The sequence below is a fragment of the Marmota monax genome, unplaced genomic scaffold, assembly GCF_021218885.2.
Source record: "Marmota monax isolate L192 unplaced genomic scaffold, Marmota_monax_Labrador192_F-V1.1 WCK01_AAM20220418_F8-fsc00191, whole genome shotgun sequence".
Lineage (NCBI taxonomy): Eukaryota > Metazoa > Chordata > Mammalia > Rodentia > Sciuridae > Marmota > Marmota monax.
The window spans coordinates 1,847,914-1,875,848 of NW_026693537.1; the positions used below are offsets into that span (position 1 = coordinate 1,847,914).

The window sequence follows — 27,935 nt, forward strand, 5'->3', positions numbered from 1 at the left end:
TACTGAATAGTAGTATTCCCACTTTTGTAGGCTGCAAGCAAACTCAGAGCTGTTGGGGTTTTTTTCAGCTATACTACCAGAGAAGACATTACTCTTCCCTCAGTTTCATTCAAGAGTTCAGGGGAGAGATTTTAGCAAACATTCCTAGCTAGCCCTGGTGAGAGCTTTATGTGACTTTAATCTATAGCTCTCACTAGAGCCACTTAAGTAATAGGGTGGCTGAAAGGAACAGTTCTCAGAAGAGGTGTGATGGATTTCTTGGAATGAGGGAAGAAGGAGGTCAGGTAGACAAATAATTGATGTCTACTATAGCTATTATAGTTGTTGAGTTCTTTTTAACATCATTATAGGACTCTATTTCTTTAATACTCAGCATAGTCTAATGCAGTTTTAGATTCCTCATTATATTTCAATGTTACTGACAAAAAAAATTAAGCTGGAGTTAGAAAATAAAAAGATTCAGTGTTAATAGAGCTCAGAAGTCGGTGGCATTGCTATTTCTTGGGGGAAAATATTTTTGGATCGCTATACTCTGAGCCTGGGGTCAAATGCAGCTATTATCATTAAGATCTCCCAAAGTGTAGTTTAAAATTTAACTTGTAGGTGTTTATTTATGAATGTTTTATACATGGTTGCAAGAACCTTTAAATCAAATTTGCATATACTTTTTGTTCTCTGTAACTAAATAAGTACTATATTTTTGATTAATAGGCATTATATTTTCCCAGAACTAGGTTAAATATTAATGCCAAAATAAAGGAAACTGCTGATATTTTGTTGATATTTCTAAAAAGTTATCTTTCAGGAGACTTCCTAAGTGATTATTCATAGTTTCCTTTCTCTTTCCATATGGTTCCCATTTATATCCAATTATTTTTCAAACAGGTCTTTTGATCTTTGTTTGTTTATTGTTTCAAGTATGTTTTTCTCAGAACAGGCAAGTTTCTCCTCTTCCCTATAGCTGCAGGACTCTCACTAGAATTAATCAGAAGCATAAAATATAGCTGCATTTTTAAAAAGTTTATAGTTATCAAGTTAGGATTTCTTGAAATGACTGAAGGATAACCAAAATGGTAGAAGACTGGGACTAGTAACAGTGGCTGTTGAAATTGAAGGAAAACTGATACTGGGACCACAGTTTTCCCTGACGTACCACTGTTACTATATAGACACATTAGAAATGGAAGGGACGATGTGCTTTTAACACCTTTGTGTTGTTCTTGTGACATATAGAATTCCAAATCTCCAGGTAGTATAGAGGAGAAATTTATTTTCCATGATCTTATAAGGTTTTGAAACCTTCATGGAAAAGGTCAGATTAAGCTCATTCGTGTTTTTAATGTAATGTTTGGACTAATAGTTTTAATAATTCCATGTACTCTTTCCCTAGTGCATTATTAGATGCTATGGGATGTGCACATCTAGATGGTCATCTTTTCATAAACAGTAACTAAAATACTAAAGTTAGATAGACACAGAAGAAATGAGAACAAGGCACTAGTATTATGTGAACTTTTTGATGGTACAGAAAAGGCTGAGCATTCAGACTCCCAGGGAAGACTTCTTGAAACAAAGTAGAATTTTAGGATGAGTGAACTAAAAGGGAAAGTAAGCTCCTCTTACTGGAGTACAGGACTTATATAAAAGAGTTAGTGACTGAGTATTTTTTTTCAAGCTTACATAGGAGTTCACTTGGAATTTTATGTTCTATGAATTTTGATATATGTATAATGATGTGTATCACCTCATACACTGCTCTCAAAACTCCCTGTGTTCCATGTGGGAGAAATTTAATCTCATTTATAAGGATATTTTTACACTATTATGGTGATCTATTTCCTGAAGAGCTTTATTCAGCAACACAAATAATAAAAAAGATTACCTAATACAGATTATGGGAGAAAGGACTGATTTTTTGTTATTAATTGACTTTGGTGTGATTTTAAGTATTTTTTCTTACTGTAATGTACTTCCTGCTAAGTTAAAAAATTTAGATTTAAGTAAAAATCATGAATAAATTCATTGCTCATAGGTGGGCTAATATTTTAACATGTATTTTTCCTATCTTCTATTTGGTATGCATGTATTATGTTTTTTGTTTGTTTTTAAATGAGGCATGTTGTTTTATATCCTGCTTTTTAATCAATGCCTCATGAGCAAAATTCTTTGCAATTTTGTACACTCCTATAGTAATGTATTTTTAAAATGAATATATAGTCTCCAGTGTATTTACCAGTTTTTTTATTATTTCATGATTACTATGATATATTATGAAATGTGGGAGTAGTGTGGGTTTTTTTCCCTTACAATTTAACAAGTGAAGAACTAAGAATTAGGTGAAGTAATGTTATTTAGTGTAAAGAATTTTGGGCGTGATCAGGTTCTCCTTTGTACCAACTCATTCTCTGACTCCATTCAGTTACCTAATTTGAATTTTGCTATATCTTTGAATCATGGTCTCCTTGCTTTTTAAAGTTAGCATTCATTTTAGTATTCTGTTACTGCGTTTCCTTAGAAATCATAGAAAATCAGGAACAGAAGTAATACCCCGATTTCTTTCATTAAAATTGCATGAATTTGCTGTATTCCCATTTTATATTTCTTTTTTTTCCTAACTTAAGGTGCACAGGTTTGAATTAATTACAATCTTTGGTTCATAAGAGACTCATGTTATTGGCACATAAATGGTCAGCTAATCCTCCACCCCTACGGTAGAAAAATCTCTAAGCTATTATTTTAAATACACATGACATATAGTTTTTTTTTTTTTTTTTTTTTAACTGTTGTGTCTGTGGGACCTCTATAGTGTCTATAGAGCAGTGGTTCTCTCAGCATATTTTGCATGATTGAATGGCTTGCATGTGTACCCTGTGCCTAGATGAGCATTCATTGATAGGAAAGCATCTGGGGGCAAAGCTTGCTAAGATTTAGGCATTAGTTAAAGAGGAAGGACATTAAAACAAATTTACACGGTTGGAATTGGTAAAGACTGTGAATGGAGAATAAAGCAGCCATATTCACCAGGAAAAGCTTGGCAGTGTGACAGACTGGTCAGTGTCATGCAGTAGAAACTGGCACCTTTAAGACTCACACTTGTATCTGTCTGACCATGAAGCTTTAAGGGTTAATGCATGATAAATTGTCCAAAAATGCAAAACAATTTTTCAGAAAAGTTGAGGAAAGATTTGTTTATTTATCATTCTGTTTCCCGATCAATAAGGAAGATTGCTATTATAGAAGACCACATGAAGATGCACACACTGTGCTCTGGAATGCATACTGTTTTATATTCCTTTGCCTTGAACTTCATGGCTATAGAATATCTTTGCATCCCTGTAATGTGTACATAAACAAGTCAGAAACTGGACTCCATTAGGATTAAAATGTACGCAAATGCCTTTTTCCTTGTCTTCTTGTTTCCTTCTCAGTTTCCTTGAAGGATTTGTCATTTGCTGGGATTTTCTTTGCTCTCTGTAGAATTAGCTGGTCTCTGTTGCACTACTCATATATTTGACACCATCTTTATGCTGTTACAGAATTATAGTAGAAGATGCTGTGGACTGGCAACCCTATGACAAATTGGTCCTTAGCTCCACTTCTTATGAGCCTCATGAAGCAGAGGTCCTCACTGTGAAAGAAGTCAAGGGTCATCATGTCAGGATCCACGAACGCCTCAAATACCAGCACACTGGTAAAGCTCTGGTTTGTTGGTTGAAGGAAGTGAATGCGTCAGGTGCTCAGACACCTGCCTATGGATCTTTCATCTGGTTGCCATTCAAAGGAAAGGATATGCCTTTATTGCTGCCCTGGACTTACCCCAGAAGACTTTATCTTTATTTCTTCATTCATTTTAGTTGTTAAAGAATACTTAGATATAAGGGAGTTTTTTTTTTTGTTTGTTTTTTTTAATTCATAATGACAAGTCTAAGAGTAGAAGCTTTGAGAATCTTGTTCAAGGTCACTGAGCAGTTTTGTGGCTAAGCCAGAATAAAAGCCATAGACACTAACTTTCCAGTTAATTTCCTGGCACATTGAATTCGTAATCCCATAGAATATGCTAGTTATTGTCAACAATTACTTCATTTTCCATACTTAGAAATGTATCCTTCCTGACACCAAATACATATTATATATTGATTGCTGCTGCTACTAAGACTAAAAAATGGAGAAAAACTTACAATATCTTTTTGTAAAAATACTTAATATTTTTATATTCTATACATAGTACAAATGTACTCTATATAAATAATAAATAAGTATAATCTTCCTGTTCTATTAAATAAATCCACCTCAGGAGATATAGCTATTTAGTGACAAAATATGAAAATAAAAGGATTAGATAATTTTTTTGTATTATATATGTAAGAGGGAATTATATGTTTCCACCAACACTATCTGAAACTACTTCTAAGTCATAATTTCAAGGATTAATTCCGCCCCCCTCTCTTTCTTTCTCTCTGTCTATTTTTGTTGAGATGAGGGTCTCACTATGGTGCCCAGGTTGGTCTCACACTTCTAGGCTCAAGTGATCCTTGAGCCTCAGCCTCCTGAGCAGGCTGTGCTACCATGCCTGGATTGATTTCTTTAAAAAAAAAAAAAAAACGTAGCAAAGTAAAGAGAAATCATCAGCAATCTTTGCTCATAAAAGCCAAAGTAAAATGGCAATGGAGGCCATGAGACTGGCCAGTAGGTCCTTCTATCCTTCCATCCCATGCTGTAGGAGCTTGTTCAAGAAGTGGAAAGCCTGAGACTTGCCGTGAGAGCGTGCTGCTTCTCTTTTTGCTTTACTCTAATACCTTGCAGCTTGTGCTCTGTCACTGCCTGGGCTGATCTGGGATTCCTTACTCTCCTGGAAGAAGTTGGTGGATGATATACAGCATCTCACAATGGCGATTTAAGGAAGGGAGCTGGAAACCTGCTAATTGGACAGGTCTGCCTTGATTTCTCTGTACCAGTGGCCTGTTCTGGTCCCCACAGTTATTGAGAAGAGATGAATTCTCACTCAAACACTTACTCTGATCCCAAAGAGAGACAAGTGAACAGATTTTTCATTTCTCAGCTGACATTTGTGAAGAATGCCCGAGGAAAAGTAGACCTTAATGTTGGTAGGACTTCCGAGGGGAAAGAAGTGTTTTCATTTGTGAGATGCACTGGGTCCCCAGCTAGCCATTTCCAAAATAGGTTTTTAAATGTTTTTTATTTTTTCTTCCCAACTCCTTTTGCCCCAGGAAGTGTCCACGTCATGGAAGATGGCCAACACATCCATTTGGCTGCTGAGGTTGGACTGTTGACCCGAAATATACGAATTCAGTCTGACACATTGTGTAAGGGGAGACTACTTGTGGGGTCCTTCAGGAAGTCTAGCAGGGAAGAATTTTCAGGTAAATGAAATTTAAGTTACTAACCATTACCACTTGGGACCTATTTATCTGGGACACTCAGAAATTCTAACTGTGAGAATTTTCACTTACAATACAGAATGTTCAAATTAGATGTTCCTTTGTCCTCTAAAAAGCTATGAATTTTCAGTCCTAATCTGTGCTTAATTATCAATGTGATGTTAAAATAATATACCAGAGATCAGCACATATGCACATTTTTACCTCAAAAAAAAAAAAAAATCTTCAGCAGATGTGAAATTTCCTCTGCTTTGAAATTATAGATGATTTAATGACTATTTGAATTTTATCTCTTTCCTGAATTTCTATTACTTGTTCCCAGTAGCATGCTATATCTGATGGCAGACATCAGCTCATGCTATAAATTAATGGCTTAAATTTAAATAAAAATGATTTCCATATTTTCCACTGCTTTAAGGATCAATTCAATCTTTCTTTTTTATTCAAGCTTTAGCCCTTTTGGAATGCTGCAAAATTGTTTGATTAGGACCTCGTTTCTTAAACTTAAACTTGTGCTTCTTAAACATTCCAAAGTTGCTCCCAAAGTTTGGGAAAGGCTATCTTTGTGGTTCCATTTTGGAAAGTTGCTACGTACACAAATATAATGAAATCTCAGAGAAAGTCTGTAATAAAGGATCTAGCCACTTTCCAAATATGTTCATCATGGGACCTTCTGTTGATGCATCTGTCTCACCAATTTGGCAAAAGGCAATATTTGAACTCTAAATTACAGGTTCAGGATTTCTGGTCCATAGAACAAGTTTTATCTCCACAAGTTCTAGTTCCATAAAGTCTTGACAGAGGTGATTTTTTTTTGACCCCCTAGGAGGCAATTGGCAGTATTTGTAGTCAATTTTATTTATTTATTTATTTATTTATTTATTTAAAACCTTTTTTTTTAGTTGTTGATGGGCCTTTATTTATTTATTTATATGTGGTGCTGAGAATTGAATCCAGTGCCTCACACATGTGAGGCAAGTGCTCTACCACGACCCCAGCCCAGTCAATTTTATTTGTCACAAGTTGGGCATTTCCAGCGTCAAGTAGGTATATCCTGTAATTTCCTACAATGCACAAGACAGTCACCCATCTGGGTCAAATGTCAATAATGTGGAGGATGAGAAATCCTGTTCTAGAAGACTGAGACAAAGGCTGGGTTCTGGTCATGTGGAAATGAGACATTTGATGTTATGAATATGGAGAATAGGAAAGGGACAAGATAGGACCTCCGTTAATTGAGACTGTAGGCCAGGCTGGAGCATGGACCTGGAACAGGAGAGAAGACCGAACATAAGGTTTTAGCTGAGCATGAGGCATGAGCAGAACTAGCATCAAGACTTATCTAAACCTCTTACTTTACTCATTTAGGGCTTTCTAAAGTATCGCCAAGGAGATAAAGAGAAACTATATTAAATTCTTATAGGAAGCATGCTGGTTTTCACCCAGTGGAAACTTTGTTCTTATTTAATCCTAATAGTTTTGTGAGAGAGACATGTTATCTTCCTATAGTAGGAAACAGTATGTAATTAAATTTCCTATTTATTTGTATAACTCCTTAATAAGCTTGTGAATTCCTAGAGGGTAAGGATGGACCTTTCATTTCTGCTCTCCTAGTATGGCGACTGCCGTGTATTAGGTACTTATTAAATATGAACAGATAAAATTAATGAAGAGTAATAAAAGTCATTTAATTAGTAAGTGGCAGATTCAAACCTTACTCTTAAGTCCTTATTAAATAAGAACTTAATTCTGTAATAATTTTGGGGTTTTAACAAAGTTATAAAGATAGTATGAGGAACCCCAATAATTTTTTCACCCAGTTTCCTTTACTGTTAATATCTGACATAACACTGGTACATTTGTGAAAACTAAGAAATCAACTTTGGCATATTAATATTAATCAAACTCAAGACATTCTTCTTATTTCACCTGTTTTTTCACACATATCCATTTCTGTTCCAGATTACAACACAGGTTATCTTTCTACATTAAGAAACCTTGATGATCAGGAAAATAAAAATCAAAACTGTACTAAGAATTCATCTCACTTTAATCAGAATGACAATTATCAAGAACACAAATACAAATAATAATAATAAATGCTGATGAGAATGTGGGAATAAAGGTACACTTGTACTTTATTGGTGGGACTGCAAATTAGTACAATAGGTCTAGAAAGTAATATAGAGATTCCTTAAAAAACTAGGAATGAAACTGCCATATGATCCATCTGTCTCAATCATTGGCATTTATCCAAAAGAACTAAAATCAGTATACCATAGTGATATAGTCTCTTAAATGTTTGTAGCATCAAAATTCACAATAACCAAATTATGGAATCAGCCCAGATGCCTGTCAGTAGATGAGTGGATCAAGAAAACTTGATGCATAGCCAGGTGCTGTGCACACACCTCTAATCTCAGCTGCTTGAAGGGAAGAGGAGAATACCAAGTTCAAAGCCAGCCTCAGCAACTTAGCAAGGCCCTAAGCAATTTGGTGAGATTTTGTCTCAAAATAAAAAATATAAAAAAATTATGTATGGTATATTTAACATAATGGAGTTTTAATCTCACAATGAAGAATGAAATAATGGCATTTGTCAGTAAATGGATGGAAATGGAGAACATCATGCTAAGTGAAATAAGCCAGACTTGGAAAATCAAGGGTCAAATGTTTTCTCTCATATGTGGAAGCTAAAGCAAAATAAGGGAAAGGAGTCAGATGGTGGTGGGAATAAGATATAAATACATAGAAAAGATTAGTGGAATAGAAGGTAGAAAAGAAAAGAAAGGGAGGAAGGATGGGAAAGTGGAGGAATTGTGGAATGAATCTGTGAAGTGTCCCCAAAAGCTTACATGTGAGGCAGTGCAAGAAGGTTCAGAGGAGAAATGATTTGAGTTGTAAGAGTCTTAACACAATAAGTGGTTTAACCAGGATAGGGATTAACTACGTGTAACTGAAGTGGTAGGGTGTGGCTGGAGGATGTGGAAATTGGGGAGTGGCTTTGGGTATAAATTTGTATCTGGCATGGGGAGAACTCTCTGCTTCCTGACCACCGTGATGTGAGCTGCTTCCTTCAGCCACACTCTCCTGCTATGATGTTCAGCCTCACCATTAGCCCAAGAAATGGAGCTGGCCTTCTAAGGACTAAGACCTCTGAAACCGTGATCCCTCAAATAATTGCGCTGGTTGGGTCCTTTAGTCACAGCAGCACAAAAAAAAAAAAAAAAAAAAAAAGACTAAAACACTAAGAAAATCATGTTATATACATATATAAGTGTACCAAAGGAAATATTACCTTTATGCATATGTAGAAAGTACCAATTAACAATAAATAAATAAAGAAGCAAAAAGAATATCAGTCAAGTAGAAGGAGGATAATAGGGAAGTGAGGAGGGAAGGAAAGCAAGGATGGGGAATGGGGATTAAAATCAAATTACTTGCATGCATGATTTTGTCAAAATGAGGCTAACTGCTATGTATAAATTATAATATTAAAAATTAAAATATCAGCACCCCCACCCCAGCCCATCCCTAAACACACCAGAGCCTGGATGAGGTAGAATTTGCAGGGGTAGGTCAGGGAGGCCACCCATAGGGGTTGAATGGTTATAGGACTGCAAAGCAGGCCAGGACAATTCCTACTTTAAATTGGAAGGCTATATCACTCTTCTCTTTTTGACCAATAACATCTAGCTAGAAAGTTTTTCAGAACTGTGATTCAAAAGGAAAAGTAGGAAAGTACTTAAGAATGAAATTATTGCTTAATTCTTCATATAATTGCTCAAGACATTTGAAGTATTTGCTACTGATTAATTTTTAGTCATTGGTTACTTTGCATGCAAGTAATAGGTCTTGAACAATTTAAAACTGTGAATTACAATCATACAAGTATAAGCCATTAAAAATAATTAAATGATGCCTTGACTGAGGCACTAGAACTACCATCTGTAATAGAAAACGAGCTATTTGTGTGTGGACTTGCTCTTGCATTCGGTGCCTTTTGTGCCAAGGCAAGGTATATCACCTGATGAGTATGTTTTGGATGTTTTATCATTGTGAATGTTTCTATAACATCTATCAGTTCCTCTTCAAGCAGTATTAGCTGAGAAATGCTGGAATCCTGTTGTCTGGTCACAAGGAGACCCATATGTCTATCACTTTGTGTCCTTCCCACAGGGCTTGCTTCTTCACAGAAGGTGATTTTCAAGGGTTCTAACTTTTCATCTGTGAAAAAGGCAGGGGAGAAGTGAAGGGTTTAGGCTGGACTACATTTGAGCTTTAAATACGATTACTTAAACAGTGAAATTGAAACTTTAAATGCATAGTGTCCTCATTTTTAATGGAAGAAATAACTTTCTACTTTACCTTTGTCAGTACTCAGTACCTCAAAATTCCAAAAGCCAAAGAAAGGAGTGAGGGCCCAAGGTGTGCCCCACCTAGCAAAAAAATGCATGATGTGTTTTTGGCATTTATAGCCCAATTACCTGAATCCAATCCAAAGTTAGTCCCTTTACCGCCACAACTTCCACTCTGGTTAGTGTGCTGCCTAGGTTAATAGCACAGCATTATGTATAGCAGCATATGCCCAAGTCCCAGTCCTAGCTTGTCAGTTAAACCTTTTTTCCTCTGTTTCCTTATCAGCAAAATGGGGATAATGACTATACTGACCTCATAGGATATTTGTAAAAATTAAGATTTGACATATACATGAATTAGAATAGGACCTGGCATATAATAAGCTTTATATTAGAGTTATGTATTATAGTTACTAATTCAGTTCATTATTAATTTATAAGAATTCACCTGTCATCAGGAATATATACACTGACTTATTAATGTTCATTATATTTTAAAATCAATGTACTGGGTGAATATTTTTTACCCATGGTAACAATATCTCCTTAAAACAGTACAAATAAAATCCTCAAAGAGACTAAATAATTTACTATTCTCTTCTGATATAAAAGCTGCAGAAAATCTTGTTATTATAGAAACGAAGCAGGAAATAAAGTATAGTTAGGACAAGAATACAGAAAAGATTTCACAAGGTCTTTTGAATTATTTTGAAAGTGTGTTATGGTTTCTGTTATATTTCCATCAAGTAGCACATTTAATTTTAGATTTCTGGACATTAGTTGGACACAAGTAAATTTTGCACTTGTACTTCTCTTAAGAAATGTTTGGAGTGTTTTAAGGGGTTGGTCATTATATCATATACACGATATCTTTGTGGAGATGGTTGTGGTCTTTTTACTCGAACTCACTGTGACAGAGAGGGAGATTTGACTCAGGTGAGAAGCCAGGAACACATGTTCCTTTCATTGTTCCCTAGGACCTTGACTCAGCCCTCCACAAATGCACAGAATCTTTAAACCAGCTATACCTAAATCCAAAGCCTCTTTCTTTTCCTTACATTTTCTTTCCTCTCTCCCCATCCTATTCTAGACACTTCAGATTGCACGTGGAATCTTTTTATGAATTAATTTGATATTACTAGTGATTCATATTTTGATAGTGAGACTCAATGGTGTGAAATATAGATCTATTGTTGTGTATAAACTGCTACATTTTAATTTAAAAAATCTGCATGTTCTGATGCCCTGTAGTGGATCTTCCTTTTGCATTTTATGAGGAAGAAGCCTGATGACATGTGTTTTGTTGATAGGTGTCCTTCAACTTCTAAATGTGGAAATTCAGAATTTTGGCTCACCATCACATTCATCCATTGAATTCACTAATGTGTCAGCAGGATCCTGGATCATATCTTCTACGGTACACCAGAGCTGTGGCGGGGGCATTCATGCATCTGCAAGTCATGGCATAATTTTAAACGACAATATAGTGTTTGGCACAGCTGGCCATGGCATTGATTTGGAGGGTCAGGCCTACTCTCTCACTAATAATCTTGCAGTTTTGATGACACAGTCAGTGTGGTCTGCCATTTGGGTGGCAGGAATCAAAGTGAACCGCGCAAAGGATATCTACCTCCATGGCAATGTTGTGGCAGGATCAGAGAGACTTGGCTTTCACCTACGAGGACACAGGTGCTCCTCTCAAGTGCTTTGGTCTGGCAACGTGGCCCACTCAAACCTTCATGGTCTTCATGTGTTTAAGGAAAGTGGACCTGACAACTGTACCTGTATCACTGGCTTCCTGGCTTTCAAGAACTTTGACTATGGTGCGATGATACAGGTGGAGAATAGTGTGGAGATGGAGAATATCACTCTGGTAGACAATGCTATTGGTCTTTTGGCAGCAGTGTATGTGTCTTCTGTTCCACAGAGATCCATCAGAAATGTGCAGATTGTGCTTAGGAATTCAGTCATTATAGCCACCAGCTCCTCTTTTGACTGTATTCAGGACAGAATGAAGCCTTACTCGGCCAATGTGACATCAACAGATCGAGCGCCTCCCAATCCTAGAGGAGGCCGCATTGGTATCCTGTGGCCTGGGTTCACCTCAGAACCAAACCAGTGGCCTCTGGAGCCATGGCACAAAGTGAGGAATGGCTATTCAGTTTCAGGAATCATGAAACTTGAAGGTAGGGTGTTTGGACTTATCCAAGTAATCCAAACGGTTTCATACATGTGTGCATAGACTTTTAAATAGCATTCTGAAATTATATCAACCAAAAGGTCTAGTGTAGTCTAGTGCTTGTGTCCAATTATAGTCTTCTGTTTTTATAGCCACAATGTGGTTTATAATGAAAGTGAGTTATTGCAGTTAATTGGTTTATACATGTTGGAGAGGTTTCATAGCAATTACTTAACTTGATTATTTGACAATTCTTTTAGCTAGATGCTATTTATCCTGTTATAGAATAGAGTAAACTGAGATGCAGGGATTATGCCTCATGTGATGTTGCTAGTAGAGGGATGAGTAGCTAAGGTTAAAATCATAGTTTTACCACAATTTGTGCAGTTCCTCTTATATCAGATCATTTTTGGATTAATGTACTCACTCCCCACTCACTTAGTTTACCTGGCAGTTGGTTTTTCTGTAAAATAAATGGATTTTGATCAAGTCTTTGATAAAAGTATTATTCTAAAGACTTTAATGTGTTAGAATACTCTTTGCTTCTGCATACAATGTCCATGTGTTAAAAATTTTATGGATATTTTATATCAAAACTTATGGAAACTCCTGAGCCTATCCTGAATAGCTTTAAACTGACTCTGGGATATCCATTATTTATGGGAATATTTCATTGTGTAATCCGTATTTGTGATTGATGACTTATATGATATAATATTATAGTATATTTTTAAAATTTTTCCAGGTGTCACCTTTTCTGGTTTTGTAAAGAGTTGCTCTAGTGGTGACCTGGACATTTGTATTCTGCCAAATGTAGAGAGCCCTGGAATCATGCACCCAATAATTGCAGAAAGGACTAGGATGCTCAGGATGAAAGATGAGAACAAGTTCTACTTTCCTCCATTACACCACAGGTACCACTTTGATTATTGAGAATAAGTCATGTTTTTGAAGTATTTGGCAATTCTTCAACCATCCCCAGCTGTTTTTTAGAAAAAAATGAAATCATCAAAGATCTAGAAATAAGTTGCTGTAGAATGAAATAGGACATTGATTTAATGACCTCAGTTCTTTACCCCTCCTATATTCTTGTCCTTTCCTGTATGATTTTTGAAATATCTCTTCCAACTAGGCAGAAGTTATTTTCTTCCCCCTGAGTTTGGACTAAACCATCTGCCTTTCTTTGGCTGACAAAAGAGGTAGAAGTGATGAGGAGAACTATTTATTGATGCTGTTTTATAGTTTTGTCTTAATTAGAGAGACTTTTTTGGAATATTTTCAAAATAACTGGAAACAAATTGCTCGAATTCATCACTCTTTCATGAAGTAGTACAGTGTTAGTAGTATTCAGAAAGAGATCCTGGTTATGAGGTGGCAAAGATCTTGAGAGACTTTGTGCAGACACAAGAATATAGAAGGAGATTATGTCTTCTCCCCAGAATTCTTGAGCTGAACCACGAGACAAATACTCACATTTCAACCCTGTGGTACTACTGTTCTTTGACACAGGATCTGAAAGTTTTTCAAGAATATGAAAATTAGACAGGGAGTATGGATCACTTGTACTTTCCCACAACACTGGAGAAACTCCGTTAATTTACAAAAAGAATCTAAAAAAACCCACTCTAACTGGAAAGTTTATGTGTTTGGCCTAACACCAGTCCCTGCCCCCCCCCCTCCTTTTTTTGATGTTCATTCTTGAACCATTTTAGGTACCTAAGCACTTAGATATGCAATCCATTGTGAATAGCCATGTTTCCTTCTATTGTCCAATTTTTCTTCTGTTCACTTCTCATACCTATGGGTTGAAATAATTGTAAAGGTACATGTTGTAGTCAGTTTGTGTGCCTTTAACAAAATATCATAAACTGGATGATTTGTAAAGCCCAGAAATTTATTTCTTACAAGATCAAGGCACAAGCATGACTGGTATCATGTGAGGGCTGCTGTCTGCTTCATCCTTCTGAGCAGAGGAATATGATATCCTCCCCTGGTAGAGTGGACAGAAGGACAAAGAGTCTGTCTTCAATGTTGAGCCCTTTTATTAGGGTGATAATCCCATTCATGAAGACCCTATCCTAATGACTCAGTCATATCCCAAAGGCCATACTTCTCAATACAGTTGCATTGGGATTAAGTTTCAACATGAATTTTGGAGAAGCAGCATCATTCAAACCACAGCATTACATGATACTTCATTCTTTGTACTATAATACCAACATGTTGTTGACATACAATCAATATTTAATATTTTTACTACTGGCACCTAAAAATAGTAGATCAGCCAAAGTAAAATAAATGATCTATAATTCACTGTTATAAGGTACATACCTATTACTTATTTTATATACTACTCAACTAAATTCTAGAAGTGCAGGGATAATATATAGTTATATCACCATTACATTACCCAACCTGTCAGTAGTACTTTCCAATAGATCTTTGAATGAGATTATCTATTTTTACTGTTTGTATATAGTTTAAATATAGTTATATTTATAGAGATAATCTTAAAATATTACAAAACTCTGAATGTCTATGAATAAATTATTATAGTGTTCAGTAGATACCAGAAGTGGAAGCATGTATCATACCTTGCCTCTTAGAAATTCAATAATTCATATAAATATTACATAACCAGATGTCCAGAATATTTTGTTAATAAAATTCTCTTTCTTCTTGACCATGTAACTGGGAAATAACTTATTTTCTATGGAGTTTTATTTCATATCTACTTAACATATTATTAATGATACAATTCTGTTGAACTTATTATATATGAGCTTAGCACTACCCAATGTTTTCTTCTTGCTGCCTATCATGAAATGAGAGCTGCTTTTTGTCTTTCTTCATAGGAGAGATTTGGAAAGAGTGACCTGCCCTGAATCAGATTGTGAAAGTCCAAGAAAATATCTCTTCAAGGATATGGATGGTAGAGCCCTGGGTCTGCCTCCACCAATCTCTGTATTTCCTAAAACTGAGGCAGAATGGACTGGATCTTTCTATAACACAGGTTGGTTGTGTCTGCACAGGATGCCAGTGGTAGTACTAGCATGTGTGTGAAGGAGCTGGTTGGGCTGTGTGGTTTAGTGGCAACAAAATATACTGCATAGGAACTGAGTTCTAGAGTTGGAGTCTGTGCTAATATACCATCAAAGTCACATGCATCACAGGAATGCTGTCATTAAGAGATATCACAACATTACTGCTGTGCCCTGTATGGTTTACCTGTGTCTATGTTGCAGGCACAGCATCCAGGTCTGTGCATAGGTGGAAGAACACTCCTCTCACTGGCTGGGTCATCTGGTTTAAGCAGCTCTCATACTCAATATTCCACAGCATGCATTGAACCAGCCCTTTTGGATTTTGAGCCCACCTATCTCTTCTGTCAGAACTTGAAGGCTCTCACTCTGGACAGGGTGGTACAAGAGATACCACGAAGTTTGTCTCCCTTTTCTGCAAGTGTCCCTTAAACTGCACTGTGCTCAGAAGTCCTTCTTCTTTCTGATACAACCAGAGCCACTTTGCATAACAACTTTTATATCTGGATCCCTGGGAAGATCATTGTCTTTATATTTCCACTGACAGTGAGACTCTGAATTCCCATTTGAATTCATCTGGAACCTGTTGCAGGCATATTTAAAGAATATTTCCTGCTTTCTCCCTGCTTCATTGGTTGATTCTTTTAAAAATTTCTTTTCTGACCACTCTTCTCCTTTTTAAGTTCTGAATGTATGAATGTCCCAGGACTATGTTCTTAGAACTTTTACTTCTTTTCCCTAATTTTGCTCAGGACCAAGATGGAAATACCATTCGTTCAATGGTGATAACTTTCAGTTTGTAGAACCAGTCCATAGTCCAATCTTTACACAATAGCCAGAATTATCTTTTTAACTTTCCAGTGGCATTCCATGCACACAGAACTAAATCAGAATTAAATCCAAACGACCAGCCTAGGAGAGTTGGAGTATTTGACTCCTGCCTGCTCATTCTCTCATCACCTATGGCTTCCCCTTTGCTTACCTATCATGGTCTTCTTAACAATATTTCCTTTAATGTAAAACACTTATCCCTAGCTCAGGGTATTTGTACTGGCTACTATTCTGTTTGGAACATCTTATTATCTCTTCTTTAAGAACTGATTCCCTTTTTTCAAATAATGACTCCTCAGAGAAACCATCCATAACCACTCATCTAGAGAATTATTTTGTCCATTATTATCTGGTCCCACTAGGCATGCATTATTATTATTTTTTTTTGGTCAGAATCCCATTACCTGACAATATATTATAAATATAATTGCTTAATTGTTGATCTGTTTTTTTCCCCTTTAAACACAAACTTGATGAGGGCTGGGATTTTGTCTGGCTTACTGATGTGTATTTGGGATGATGCCCAACAAATATTGGTTGACTGGCTCATCAAATGAATGGGTATGGATACCCAGGAAGAATGTTAACAGTATTTGTTCCAAACCATTCAAGAGCATCCAGAAGAAATTAAGGCCTTCAGGTCATTGGCTTATGGATTTATCTCTAATATTGAAGTCTGCAATACAGAAGATTCTAGGTAAATTTTTTACTTGGCTGCATCTTTCTTCCATTTGAACTACTGTCACAGTATAAAATTTGGCATTTAGTATATTGGTATAATTCTTTCAATTTCCATAAAATTCCATGTTTGAACAGTTATACTTTTTTTTGTATTCATCTTGCATCTTTCTGTATAGTGAAGACTTATCTTTGCAATAGAGTGACATGCTATGGGGACTATAGTATAGGTTTTAAAGTCATGCTAAGAATATAGAAATGCTGAGTAAATATTAATTTCAGTATATCGGTTATATTTGTGAATATACCCAGCAAATACATGTTTGCACAGAAGAATGAAATTCCGATACACACACACACACACACGTACATGTACATATATATGGAGAGAGAGAAAAAATATGTGGAGAGTTGTAAAAGAAAAATAAAGATGATAGGCAGCTACTCTTCCATTTACTGCTAGATCTACTCAAATAGATTTCTATAGTTAGATTTTCTATTGGTTTTCAGAATCATCTAATTTTTACAAGTGTTTGTACCATCCCATGTGTAATTCCATGAATTGTAGGACTTTTCTGGACTTGTTATTTGGTAAGGGACATGTTTCTGTGCAATTAATAACAAGGGATATGGGTCCTATAATGTTTAATGAAAATTAAATTTCATCCTGAAAGAAAAGAAAAAGGACTAAAGATAATGTCTAGTTTAGATGCAAAGCTTAGAATCAAGTGGTTTATGTGGCTAATCCCATTAAACTTCAGTAGGAAAGTGGGAAATGAGACTGGGAAATAAAGCCAATAAAGGATGTGTCATCAAGCAAGTGAGCACTGTGTAAGCTAGAGCTCATCTCTGCTGGAAACGCCAGGAGATCATGACCCCAAATGGTCCCAACCAAGTCCTGAGGAAGCTAACGATGCACTTATAAGTTATACCTCTTCTTGCCATAGAATGAGAGATGCTTCAAGCTATATGGACTCTCTAGCCCTTGGGCTTTCTCTCACCACAGACCAAGTATACTCTTTCCTGTAGCCAGAAAATATTTTTTTTTTCTTAGAAGGAAGTCATAGGTTTTTACAGTAGCACACTTTGATATACAAAGGTGGGTGCCAAAAACAAGGATGTGAAAATATCTGTTACAAATAGAACTCTGAAATATAAATCCAATACTCCATGTTTAAATCATAGGGGCATTTTTATGAACTTTTTAGGTGGTTGCTTACCCCAATATGCAATTCATTATTTGGGCACAAATAAGCTGTTGCCATTGTTTGCAATGCTGGTGTGCTAGTTTTTTCTTAGCTCTCTACCATGGCTATGAAACACCAATCAATGGTAAAACTCTGGAAGGTAATATACTACTACCTGCCATTTACTATCAGAGTATGGACTAGTATATATATGTATGTGACTGGCTGAGTGTATATATGAAGCGGTGTATTACCAACTGTCTAAGGTCCCGATGTTTTGAAGCTTTATAAAAATTAGATGACGTTGCTATAGGTGCCAATGGCAAGGATTCCCACAGTGGAATTTGCTGTTTGGTGCATTAGGAAAATAATACATGTCCTCCTTCAATGAAGGAGACAACACTGAATCATGGTGCTTTCTAGGTACTAATAGATTTGTAGTATTTTCCTTTGATTTCCAAAATATGGTTAATCTTTTCTTCTCTAAGGCAAGGCTTTAACATTTTTAAATTATTCTTTCTTAGATACTTTCTACTCTTTGTCCACAATCTATTAGATGAGAAAAGCATAAATTTAATTTTAAGAGAATTGTATTTTGTATTTTTAAAAGAGCAGTCTGTGCTCTTCTGTCAACCAGAGAAAGAATTGTGACTCAGGTGGAAATGGAGACCACTAGAACTAATGTCATTGGGTTTGTCATACCCTTATGTCTTTTATCTCTTTCATTGGCAAATCTCTCCTATCCATTTGGAATCCATTGTTCTTTGAGGTTTACTTTGAATTTGGAAACAACTGATTTTATTTGCACATTTAAGTTGTACTCACTGGGTCCCAAGCATACTGTCAGGCATCAGGAGCAAAAACCACCCATGTGGATCAGCTAGTAGAAACGCTGTGCCAGTGTTTTGCTATCTGTGTAGTGCAGGGTGTGTAGCCAGGGGAAAAAGTGAACTGTTAATTTTGCTTTATACTTATCTGCAAGTTTGCATTTGCAGCCAACTTTGAAAAATTCATGGCAATAGAGTGCAAGACAGCTAATCCCAAACAGGCGATCCTTTGCAAACTACTTGCATTTTATTCCAGAAAGAATTTCTTTTGATTAGATCTGTAAGTCCAGAATCATTTAGAAAAAACAAAGCCTTGAAATTGATATCTCACTTAGATGAATATTAATACCAGGGCTTTCCGTTCTGGCTTCTTAATCATTTCCTGTTTGTCCCCTTCTAAAATGAATGGCATCACCTCACAGACTAGTTCACACCTGGGAAGGACCTGTGCTGGTGTGAGGAGACTGAAAGAAATCAGAGCTTTAGTTTTGATAGCAACCATGCTGAAGAAGGCTAGGAGCGAGATAATATAGAAGCTAGTATTACTTGAGCACCTTTAATGTGCTAAGTGTTGAATTTGGCATTCTCCTTCATTCCAAAAATGTGTTTTTGTTTGCTGACTATCTACCAGCATCTTTCTACGTGGAAACCATATAGTGACCAGGATGGTATCATGAAATATATACACGAAACACAGTAGAGATAAGAGGGATTTAAAAAAATAGTGTTTTAGACTAGAGAATTAAAATTGTGCATGGGGGTATATGGAAGTAGATATTTGAAATAGAGTTACATTTCAGTTAAAAATTGAAGGAAGAGTGAGGAGTCACTACTCTGAGAAAGGGGAAGATATTTCCAGGGATGGGGACCAGTCAGAGCATGGGCTCTGAGATAAGAATGATCTCAGCAAGTTTGAGGGTGTGGGTAGAAAGGAGACCAGTGTGAATGGGATGTAGTTAATGAGAAATAGTTGCAGGTAGACAGGAGCAAGCTCCTTTGTAGGCCAGGTTAACAGGCTTGCAATTTGTTAAAATGGAATTATTTAATTTTATTATGTATGTTTAAGTTGTACACCATGATGTTTTGATATGCATAGAGAAATGGTTGCTATAGTCAAGCAAATTAGCATATCTTCATCTCAGATAGTTATTCACCTTTTTTTTGTTATTTTTTGTGGCAAGAGCATCAAAAATTAATTATTAGTAAAAATTTGATTATAATACAATGTTATTAACTGTAGCCCTCATATGGTACATTAGTCTCTAGACTTATTTTCTCTATATATCTGTAAGTTTGTCCACTGTTTTACATCTACTTATTTCCTCTCCCCTCTACCCCTCTATCCCTGGTAAGTACTGTTTTATTCTCTATTTCTATGGACTATGTTAAAGGTTCAGGAAGGAGGTGGTAGGATTCTGTCAATTCTCTGCAAAGAGCCTACTGCCTGCTGGGGAGTGATTGCCCAATAGATGGGAGAAAGCTCCAAGCAGACAGTGCACTCAGGAAGCTGTGTAGGTTGAGACAAAAAGGGGGCTTCTAGAGGTGCTGTCCCACACCAGTGCCCCACCAGTCTGTGCCGGCCCACAAGCTCTTGGTGACCACTCAAAAGACATAATTACAGAAATTTACCATTGAGAAACATAGCAATTTGGGCTGAGGATGTAGCTCAAAGGTAGAGCTCTAGCCCAGCGTGAGGCCATGGGTTCAATCTCCACTACTGAAAAAAAAAAAAAAGTGCTTTCCCACAATGAGGCAGAAGGGAATTGTGCATCAGAAGGTAGAAACACAGCAATGTGAACAGAGTCTCTTCAGTTTAACAAACAAAATGCAAAATGTGGGGCTTACATTTCATGCGTCTAATTTGTATTATAACTTACATTTATGAATTTACATTAATTTATGTCTTTGATAGAAAATTTTAAATAAAACAAAACCCCCAATATTTCTTCACAATGTTGTCAGGATAGGGCTTCCCAAGGCTGGCTTATCATCAGATTCATCCGGGCATTGAGCATTCATTTGCGTGCGGGAGGATTTTGACTCAATAGGCATGCATGAATTCCAGGCCTTTTACATGTGCGCACACATGTGCACCATCACAAGTGATTCTATTGTGTTGTATTTAAAATCACTGCCATAGAATTGTATATGCCCTTTGAAGGAGAAAAACAAGGTATTTAAGAAGGCAATATTTTTAATTTAAAAAGAGGGCAGTTTCAATTTCTCATGAGAAATCAAGAATTAGTTCTCCATATGGAATACTAACAGACAAAAACATTTACATATATACACACTGGATATATTTCTGAAAGGGAAAAAAAAAACATTAAGAAGACACAGGAATGTTTGCAATCTAGATTAAGTCTTGGAATAAAAACAATATGTTAAACCCTTACATTTTAACAGATATCCTCTAGTACTGAGGTGAGTCAAATAACCTCAAAATGTCACCTTCATCGCAAATCACTGAATACAAATGGGTTTGATATTGTTTATTTTTTTAAACTCCACATTGAATCATTATTTTTTTTTAAAAAAACTAAGTTTCACGATAAGCTTTTCCCACACTCCCCTTGACATTATTTTCATCAAATTAGGGCTGTCTGAGCAGCACTTTTGATCAAATCTACATTTAGGGCAGGTGTGAATTTCCCATTCTTTACCAAGAGGGTGAGGGACATCTTTCAAATTGTGTTACTTCTTGGACACTTCTCAAGAAAGTTATAAGCCATAGTGAGACCTTAAGAGTGACTTGTCTCAAATCAAAAATAAAATATTAGGCTGATAAAAAAGAAAATAAAGTTGGCCTTTGACTGTCAGCCCACATCATGATGAAGTGGCTTCTAACTGAATAAAGGGAGAGTTGGAGTAACCGGCAGAGTGGCAAGCATTTTCTCAACTCTCTGTTGCTAGATCTCAAAATGCGCCTTTTCTTTAAGCTTACTAGGCTTCTATTTCTTCCCATTTGTCCTGAGAGTGACAGCAAGGCGGTATTATAAAATGAGAGAATGGAGAGGGCGGGAGAAAATGAGAGGACAGAATGGAGAGAGGAAACGGTTGTTAGAAAATTTGTCTGCCAATATCTGTGCTTGCAGAGGTCTTTTTCTTCTAGCTAGAGGGGGAAATACCATTCTCTTTTCCCAAGCAATTATAGGCCCCAAAGATTGAAACTTGGTATATAGCTCTTTAATCTCAGCAGATATTTATGGTTAAACATTAGACTTTTAGGATTCCAGATGTCAGGGTATTAAAATATAAAGGCACAGTGAAGTCTCAGAAAATATTAGACTCTTTGGGATATGTGGCTGCAAGGGATTTTTATCCCAGGCAAGGATAAGGCATCTAGTGATACTTTGTAAGACTCAAAGAGCAACTTTCCTTCACCTCATTTTCTCACTCTCCCAGGACTTGCCTGGTCTTCAGGCAATGAATGGCATAGCAATAACTTATTGCTTTTTGGAGTAGTCCATGCTGAGCGTTGGTATGATTTTCATGTGTGATTTGTAAAGGATGACATGAAAAGACATGTGATCTGTGGGGACAATTTCCTTTACCTTTCCTCAATCTGGACATTTTATTACTGTGATTATCTTGCTCCTCAGATCTTCCATTAACAATAACTATCATAAAAAAATTCACTATATTCCTGGCTCGCTGCTGAGGCTTGTAGATGAATCATCTCACTTAATGTCATTAACAGGATCTATCCTATGAGAAACACTCTTACTGCCTTCATTTTTTAGATATGGAAACTGATATGGAGATGTAAGATACTTTGTCCAAGTCACTTAGCTAATGAGCAAAGGACTCAGGACTGAAGTGTGTTCTTAAGACTGTGCTGTATTCTGTCCAGAGCCTACCATCCAAGTTTTCTTTCTTCTTTCTCTACGTTCTTTTATGTTAGCTATCTTAAATCTATCAATTTCCTCCAAAGCTCTGTCAAAAAGTACAGAGCATACTGGGACTGCGCAATTATTCCAGCAATCACCCACGCAACTAGTAATAATGATTGTCCCCATTTATTCAGTACACTCCATGTGCCAGTCATTATACTCTGTAGTTCAAACATCCTCACTTATCCTTACAACAACCTGAACATCTAAGAATTGTTTTCCCTTTAAGCATTTGGGGAAATAAGGTTTCAGAGAAGTTAACTAATTTTTCATGCTTCCACAGCTAGAATGTGCAGAACTAAAATTTAAAACTATGTTTGACTCCAAACTTGGGCTCATAACCACTTCTAGATAATTACCATGTGGTCTAAATCATCTGGTGTAACTCTGTGCAGATATATATTTAACCAAATAATTCACATGTTTCTACTGTATTTGATAACAAATAGATTTTTAGATTTTAAAAAGTAACTGTCAGTTCCTTTAGCATTTTTGAAAGGCAGTGTAATAACAATAAAAAGTCTCATTTAGTTTATCTTATTTGTATGTAATACAAATATGTATTTATAGATGGCCATTTCTTTATGTACAAAATAAAGGGACTATGTTGCACCTAAGACAAACCAAATTTTTACAGCACTAACCATTGGAGGTTATTTGATGAAAATGAAGTAGTTATAGAGAACTAGCTATGGTCCTAAGGTCAAATTTTATTGTGGCAATTTTTCTGTAGCTTCCCCTTTATGAATGATGTTGTTTTTTTCTTTTTCTCCCAATCTAGACAGTATCTATTGAGTACTCAGTGAGAGCAAGGTGCCATGCACTTTTAGGAATCCAAAGAAGAGACAATTCCTTCCCTCACACATGGTGGGAGGCACGCCATGGCATGGGATGGAAGAATACAGTTGATCCAAAATCAGCACAAAGTACACTGTGGAAATTACATATAGTGGGGGATGTAGACAAAGGCACTGGGGAGAAAATGGAATTTTTAATGAGATCTATGGGTAAAGATTGAAAAGGACTGTGTGAAAAATGTAAGCAAAGGCATTGTGTTTAGAAACAGCAGGTGAAGGTCTGTCCTCTGTAGTGCAGTGTAAGCACCTGCCCTGTGAAACGCTCACTGCCTTTTCCACATGGGTGTGGATATCCTGCTCTCAATGCATCTGCCTGTCACTCAACTCCATTGCTGTACTTCTCACGTTCTACTGCCTCTATTGCACAGGTCTGCCTTTTCAATAGACAATAAGTATCATTGTGATGATATATATATATATATATATATATATATATATATATATAGTATTCCCCAAAAGCTCACATGTGAGACAATGTAAGATTTTTTAGAGGTGGAATGGTTAGATTATGAGGTGTAACCTAATCAGTGGTATAATTAATCAATCCACTGACATGGATTAACTAAAGAGTAACTATAGGCAGGTACTAAGTGGCTACAAGAGATAAGTCATTGGGGATGTGTTTTGGGGATTTATGTTTTGTTCCTGGTGAGTGAAGCTCTCTGTCTCTGCTTCCTGGTGCCATGTTCTGAGAAGCTTTCCTCTGCCATGCCCTTCCACCAAGATGCCTTGATTTGCCTTGAGCCCAGAGGTAGAGAGTCCACCATATGTGGATGGGACCTCTGAAACTGTGAACCAAAATAAACTTTTCCTCCTTTAATTGTTCTTTTCAGGTCTTTTGGTCACAGTGATTAAAAAAAAAAGTTGACTAAAACAACCATGAAGGCAAACATTTTTGAATTTTTAGTACAGTTCCTAGAACATAGTACAAACTTGGTAAATGTTCACCAAATGAATGAAAATGTCAAAAGTCACAAATTCTAATGTGATAGTCAACTCTCCCACAAAGTACATTGCATAGACTTAATTAATGCATAATTTATATTATCATTTTCAAAGAATGTTCCTCAATCATTAAATCAGGAGATTGTGAAAATTATGGTCCATGATCAAATAAATTTTGAAAATTCTTTTTCCAATTAAATTTATTAAAATCATCAATTAAACTCATTGAAAAATACACAATGTAGCCTTGTAAGTGTGTGAACTTTCTGAGAAAATAAAGGTAGAGGCCACCTATGCATTGAATGGGGATAGAACCTATTGATCTTACCAAATCAAAGATGATAAAATCTTATGATTTCTTTCCAACTTACATGTCTTCCTGCAAACTAATAAATTAATATGAGGCAATATTTCCCAAAATGTATTCTGAAGCTCACTAACTGCAAGGCGTGAAGTGTATAGAATCAACAAGTATTATTTGAGAAATACTGGAAAAACACAAAATTAATCAGTAGTTTTGGTTTAATTCCAGAGCTTAGAATTTGTAATATCTCGATATATACAGAATTGCATGTGGTACCACTAAACTACATCCCTAGAACATTTTTAAATTTTTATTTTGAGGTAGGGCTCTCACGGATTGCTCAGACTGGTCTTGAGCTTGTGATCCTCCTATTTCAACCTCCTCAGTATTTGGAATTACAGGAATAAGTCACTAAGCCCAGCTGAAAGAATCTTTGATTTCGTTTTCAGTGTTTGTTTTTTTATATGCTTATTTATTTATTTATATTTGCATTTATATTTTTATATTCACAGTAGGTGCAAAAACTGGTTCTAGTTTTTGATGTTTTAAGGGCAATAATTAAAAATACCTTAGAAATAGAAATGTTGATAAAATAATTTTTACAAAATCAGAAATAGTTGGGTGAGTGGCACATACATATAGGCTAATGGCTCAGGAAACTAAGGCAAGAAAATTGCAGGTTCGAAGAAATCTTCAGCAACTTAATGAAGCTCTAAGCAATTTAGTGAGATCCTGTCTCAAAAATAAAAAAAATGAGTTTGGGGTATGGCTCAATGGTGAAGTGCCCTTGATCTAGTCCCTGGCACAACAAAACAAAACAAATAAATAAATAAATCCAAATTCATTTGAGGATTTTTGTCTACAGCAAAGATGGCATTTTAAATCAGAAGGAAACACAAACTCCATGTAATGATGTTGGAGTATTTGACTAAGCACATAGGAGAAAAAAAATTCTTTAGAAATTTACATATTTCTCTTTATAAAAATAAATTTCATGTGCATTAAAGTTGAGAAAAGCCACAGGTTTATCAGAAAATATTAATGAGGTTGTATAATCATAAAATAATGAAGATATTTTCTTTCATGAATTAAAATTAGAAAATAGAACAAGGTTTGAAAAATGTTATATAAAAATTAAAAACTTCTATAAAGAATTTCTAGAATAAAACTTAAAAACTAGGAAAAGATTGTAACCCAATATGTGTATATATATATGTGTGTGTGTGTGTATATATATATATATATATATATATATATATATATATATATATATATAATTCATATAAATATAATAATTATAGATTTATATTTATATGAATTTTTACTAAAATTTAAGATGGAAAATAATAAACTATTTGAGAAAACATGGAAAAATTTCAAAAAGCATTTCATAGAGAAATAAATACAAATTTAATAAACATAAATAAAATTCAATTTATTTCAAAGCAGAGTAAAACTGTTGCACTGAGTACAGTCACCAGAATTGGATATACTCACTACATCTGCAACTCTAAGCAAGTTACTTATCTTCTTTAGTCTCTGTATCCTCATTTAGGAAGCAGAGATATTAGTACTATATGCTCATATGATTATTGTAAGGATTAAAAGAGAAAAGCTCAATGAAGTGTCTACCACTCCTATTAAGACAACAATGACCACTGCTACTATAATTAAAAGCATTATTGTTTTACCAATCAGACTGCCAATAATTAAAAAGTGTGATAATTCTCAGTGTTGGGGAAAGTGTGGGTAAACAATTCTTAAACATTGTTTTCAAATACTACTTGTTATAGCATTTTGGCATCTAACAACCATCTGAAGGCTTATATTTCTATGGCAGCAACTTCACTTTTAAGAAATTATCCTACAGATTTTTGTTGAATGAATAAATGAAACAATAAAACATATACAATGGAAAAGTAAAGATCCCATGCCTCTTACCCATCTGCTATCCTGATATTCAGGACTGTTTCTCAGAGGGAAAGATTAGGAAGTTATATTCTTTTAAAAAATCATGTACGTGTACTACTTATTATTTTAACAAGAACAGTGATTCTAAACTCATTTATATGACCAATAGAAATCCTGAAAAATGAGTTGGATGTTAGGTATAGCATGTCAGCAAAAGGGAAACTGAAGAAAAGAAATTTTCCTAGACCTAGCAGCCAATCTTTCTGCTATGGAATTAAGGACTCCCAGTGGGACCCGATTCCAATTTGCTTTGCTCCCTCACAGGAGGCATATTAATAAAAATTGAATGTAAGTTTCTGAAAGTAATTGCTATGCAGAAATGGAGGTGAAGCTAATTTTTTAAAATGTGGTTATGGATAATAATCTCTCCCCTTTTGGGTGATGTTCATAGGATGCAACTTTCCTTATGCCTTGCTTATGTAGAAACTAGCCTGTCCATACATCTGCGCTGTACTCTTTGTGTTTGACCACGTTAGTGGCAAAGGGGCAGATCCTAGAACATGATAGCTTTAAAGAAAGATTGCATATAAAGACCTTAACCCCATCCTGGCATGGGATAAGCATGAAGTACCTCTTAGTGACTAATATTCCATTGCTGTTGCTGCCCCTTTTTATCATGGCAGTGCTTGGGATGGTGACTTTGAACATTTGAGCATCACCAGCTTCATTGGTTTTGGCATTCGTTTTCTATTGCTGCTATAGCAAATTGATAATACTTTAATGTCTCGAAACAACTCCCTTGTATTGTCTCACAGTTTAGTAGGTCAAAAATATGGTGGACTTGACTGACTGTCCTTGTTCCAGAGCTGTCTGGGAGAACTTTCTGCTGTCTCTGGGCATGAATCCACTTCCAGTCTCACTCGGGTTCTTGGTCAGATTCAATTCCGTGTGTAAGACTGAGGGTCCATTTCCTTGCTTCATGTAGGCTGTGGTTTCTGCTTAGTTTTTAGGGAGCCTGCATTCCCTGACTGTGGCTCCTTTTATCTTCCAAGCAGGCAACAGTGAACTCTCATGCTTTGAATCTCATTTTCTCTTCTACAGCTCTCTGAAACTAGCCAAAGAAAGTTCTCTACTTCCAAATGCTCAAACTGCAAGAAAACCTCCCTACTTTAAGAACTTTAATCACATCTGCAAAGTCCCTTTGCCATGTTCACATATTCAGGATTAGGGCATTTTTTGGAGGAATATGCCATAATTTTTCTAAGGCCTTAATTAAAGTTGGGCAAGGTGAAGTAAGAAATAAGAGATTAGAATACAGATGCTATCTTTGTAAGATTTTATTTTTCTTTCAAGAAAGAAGTTAGATCTCATTTATCTTGTTTCAGAAGTACTATGGAAATGTGAATAACTTCATATTTATTCTGTAGGGTAAATATCAAGCTTTGATGTAAAAATTATCAGTATAATCTTGTTGACCTTGACATGAGTACATAATGTTATGAATATTAACATCATTTTGTCTAAT

General features: G+C 35.8%; 1 protein-coding gene across 6 annotated transcripts in view; it reads left to right on the plus strand.

Moving 5' to 3' along the window:
* The window catches only part of Pkhd1 (PKHD1 ciliary IPT domain containing fibrocystin/polyductin), a 420,823-nt gene that overhangs the window by 297,121 nt on the left and 95,767 nt on the right, over nt 1-27,935 (plus strand). For all 6 annotated transcript variants that reach the window (XM_046458594.2, XM_046458595.2, XM_046458599.2 and 3 more), the window contains 5 exons: nt 3,537-3,691; nt 5,229-5,381; nt 11,068-11,943; nt 12,682-12,850; nt 14,792-14,949. In XM_046458594.2, the coding sequence (XP_046314550.1) occupies nt 3,537-3,691; nt 5,229-5,381; nt 11,068-11,943; nt 12,682-12,850; nt 14,792-14,949 (1,511 nt within the window). The remainder of the gene's footprint in view (nt 1-3,536; nt 3,692-5,228; nt 5,382-11,067; nt 11,944-12,681; nt 12,851-14,791; nt 14,950-27,935) is intronic.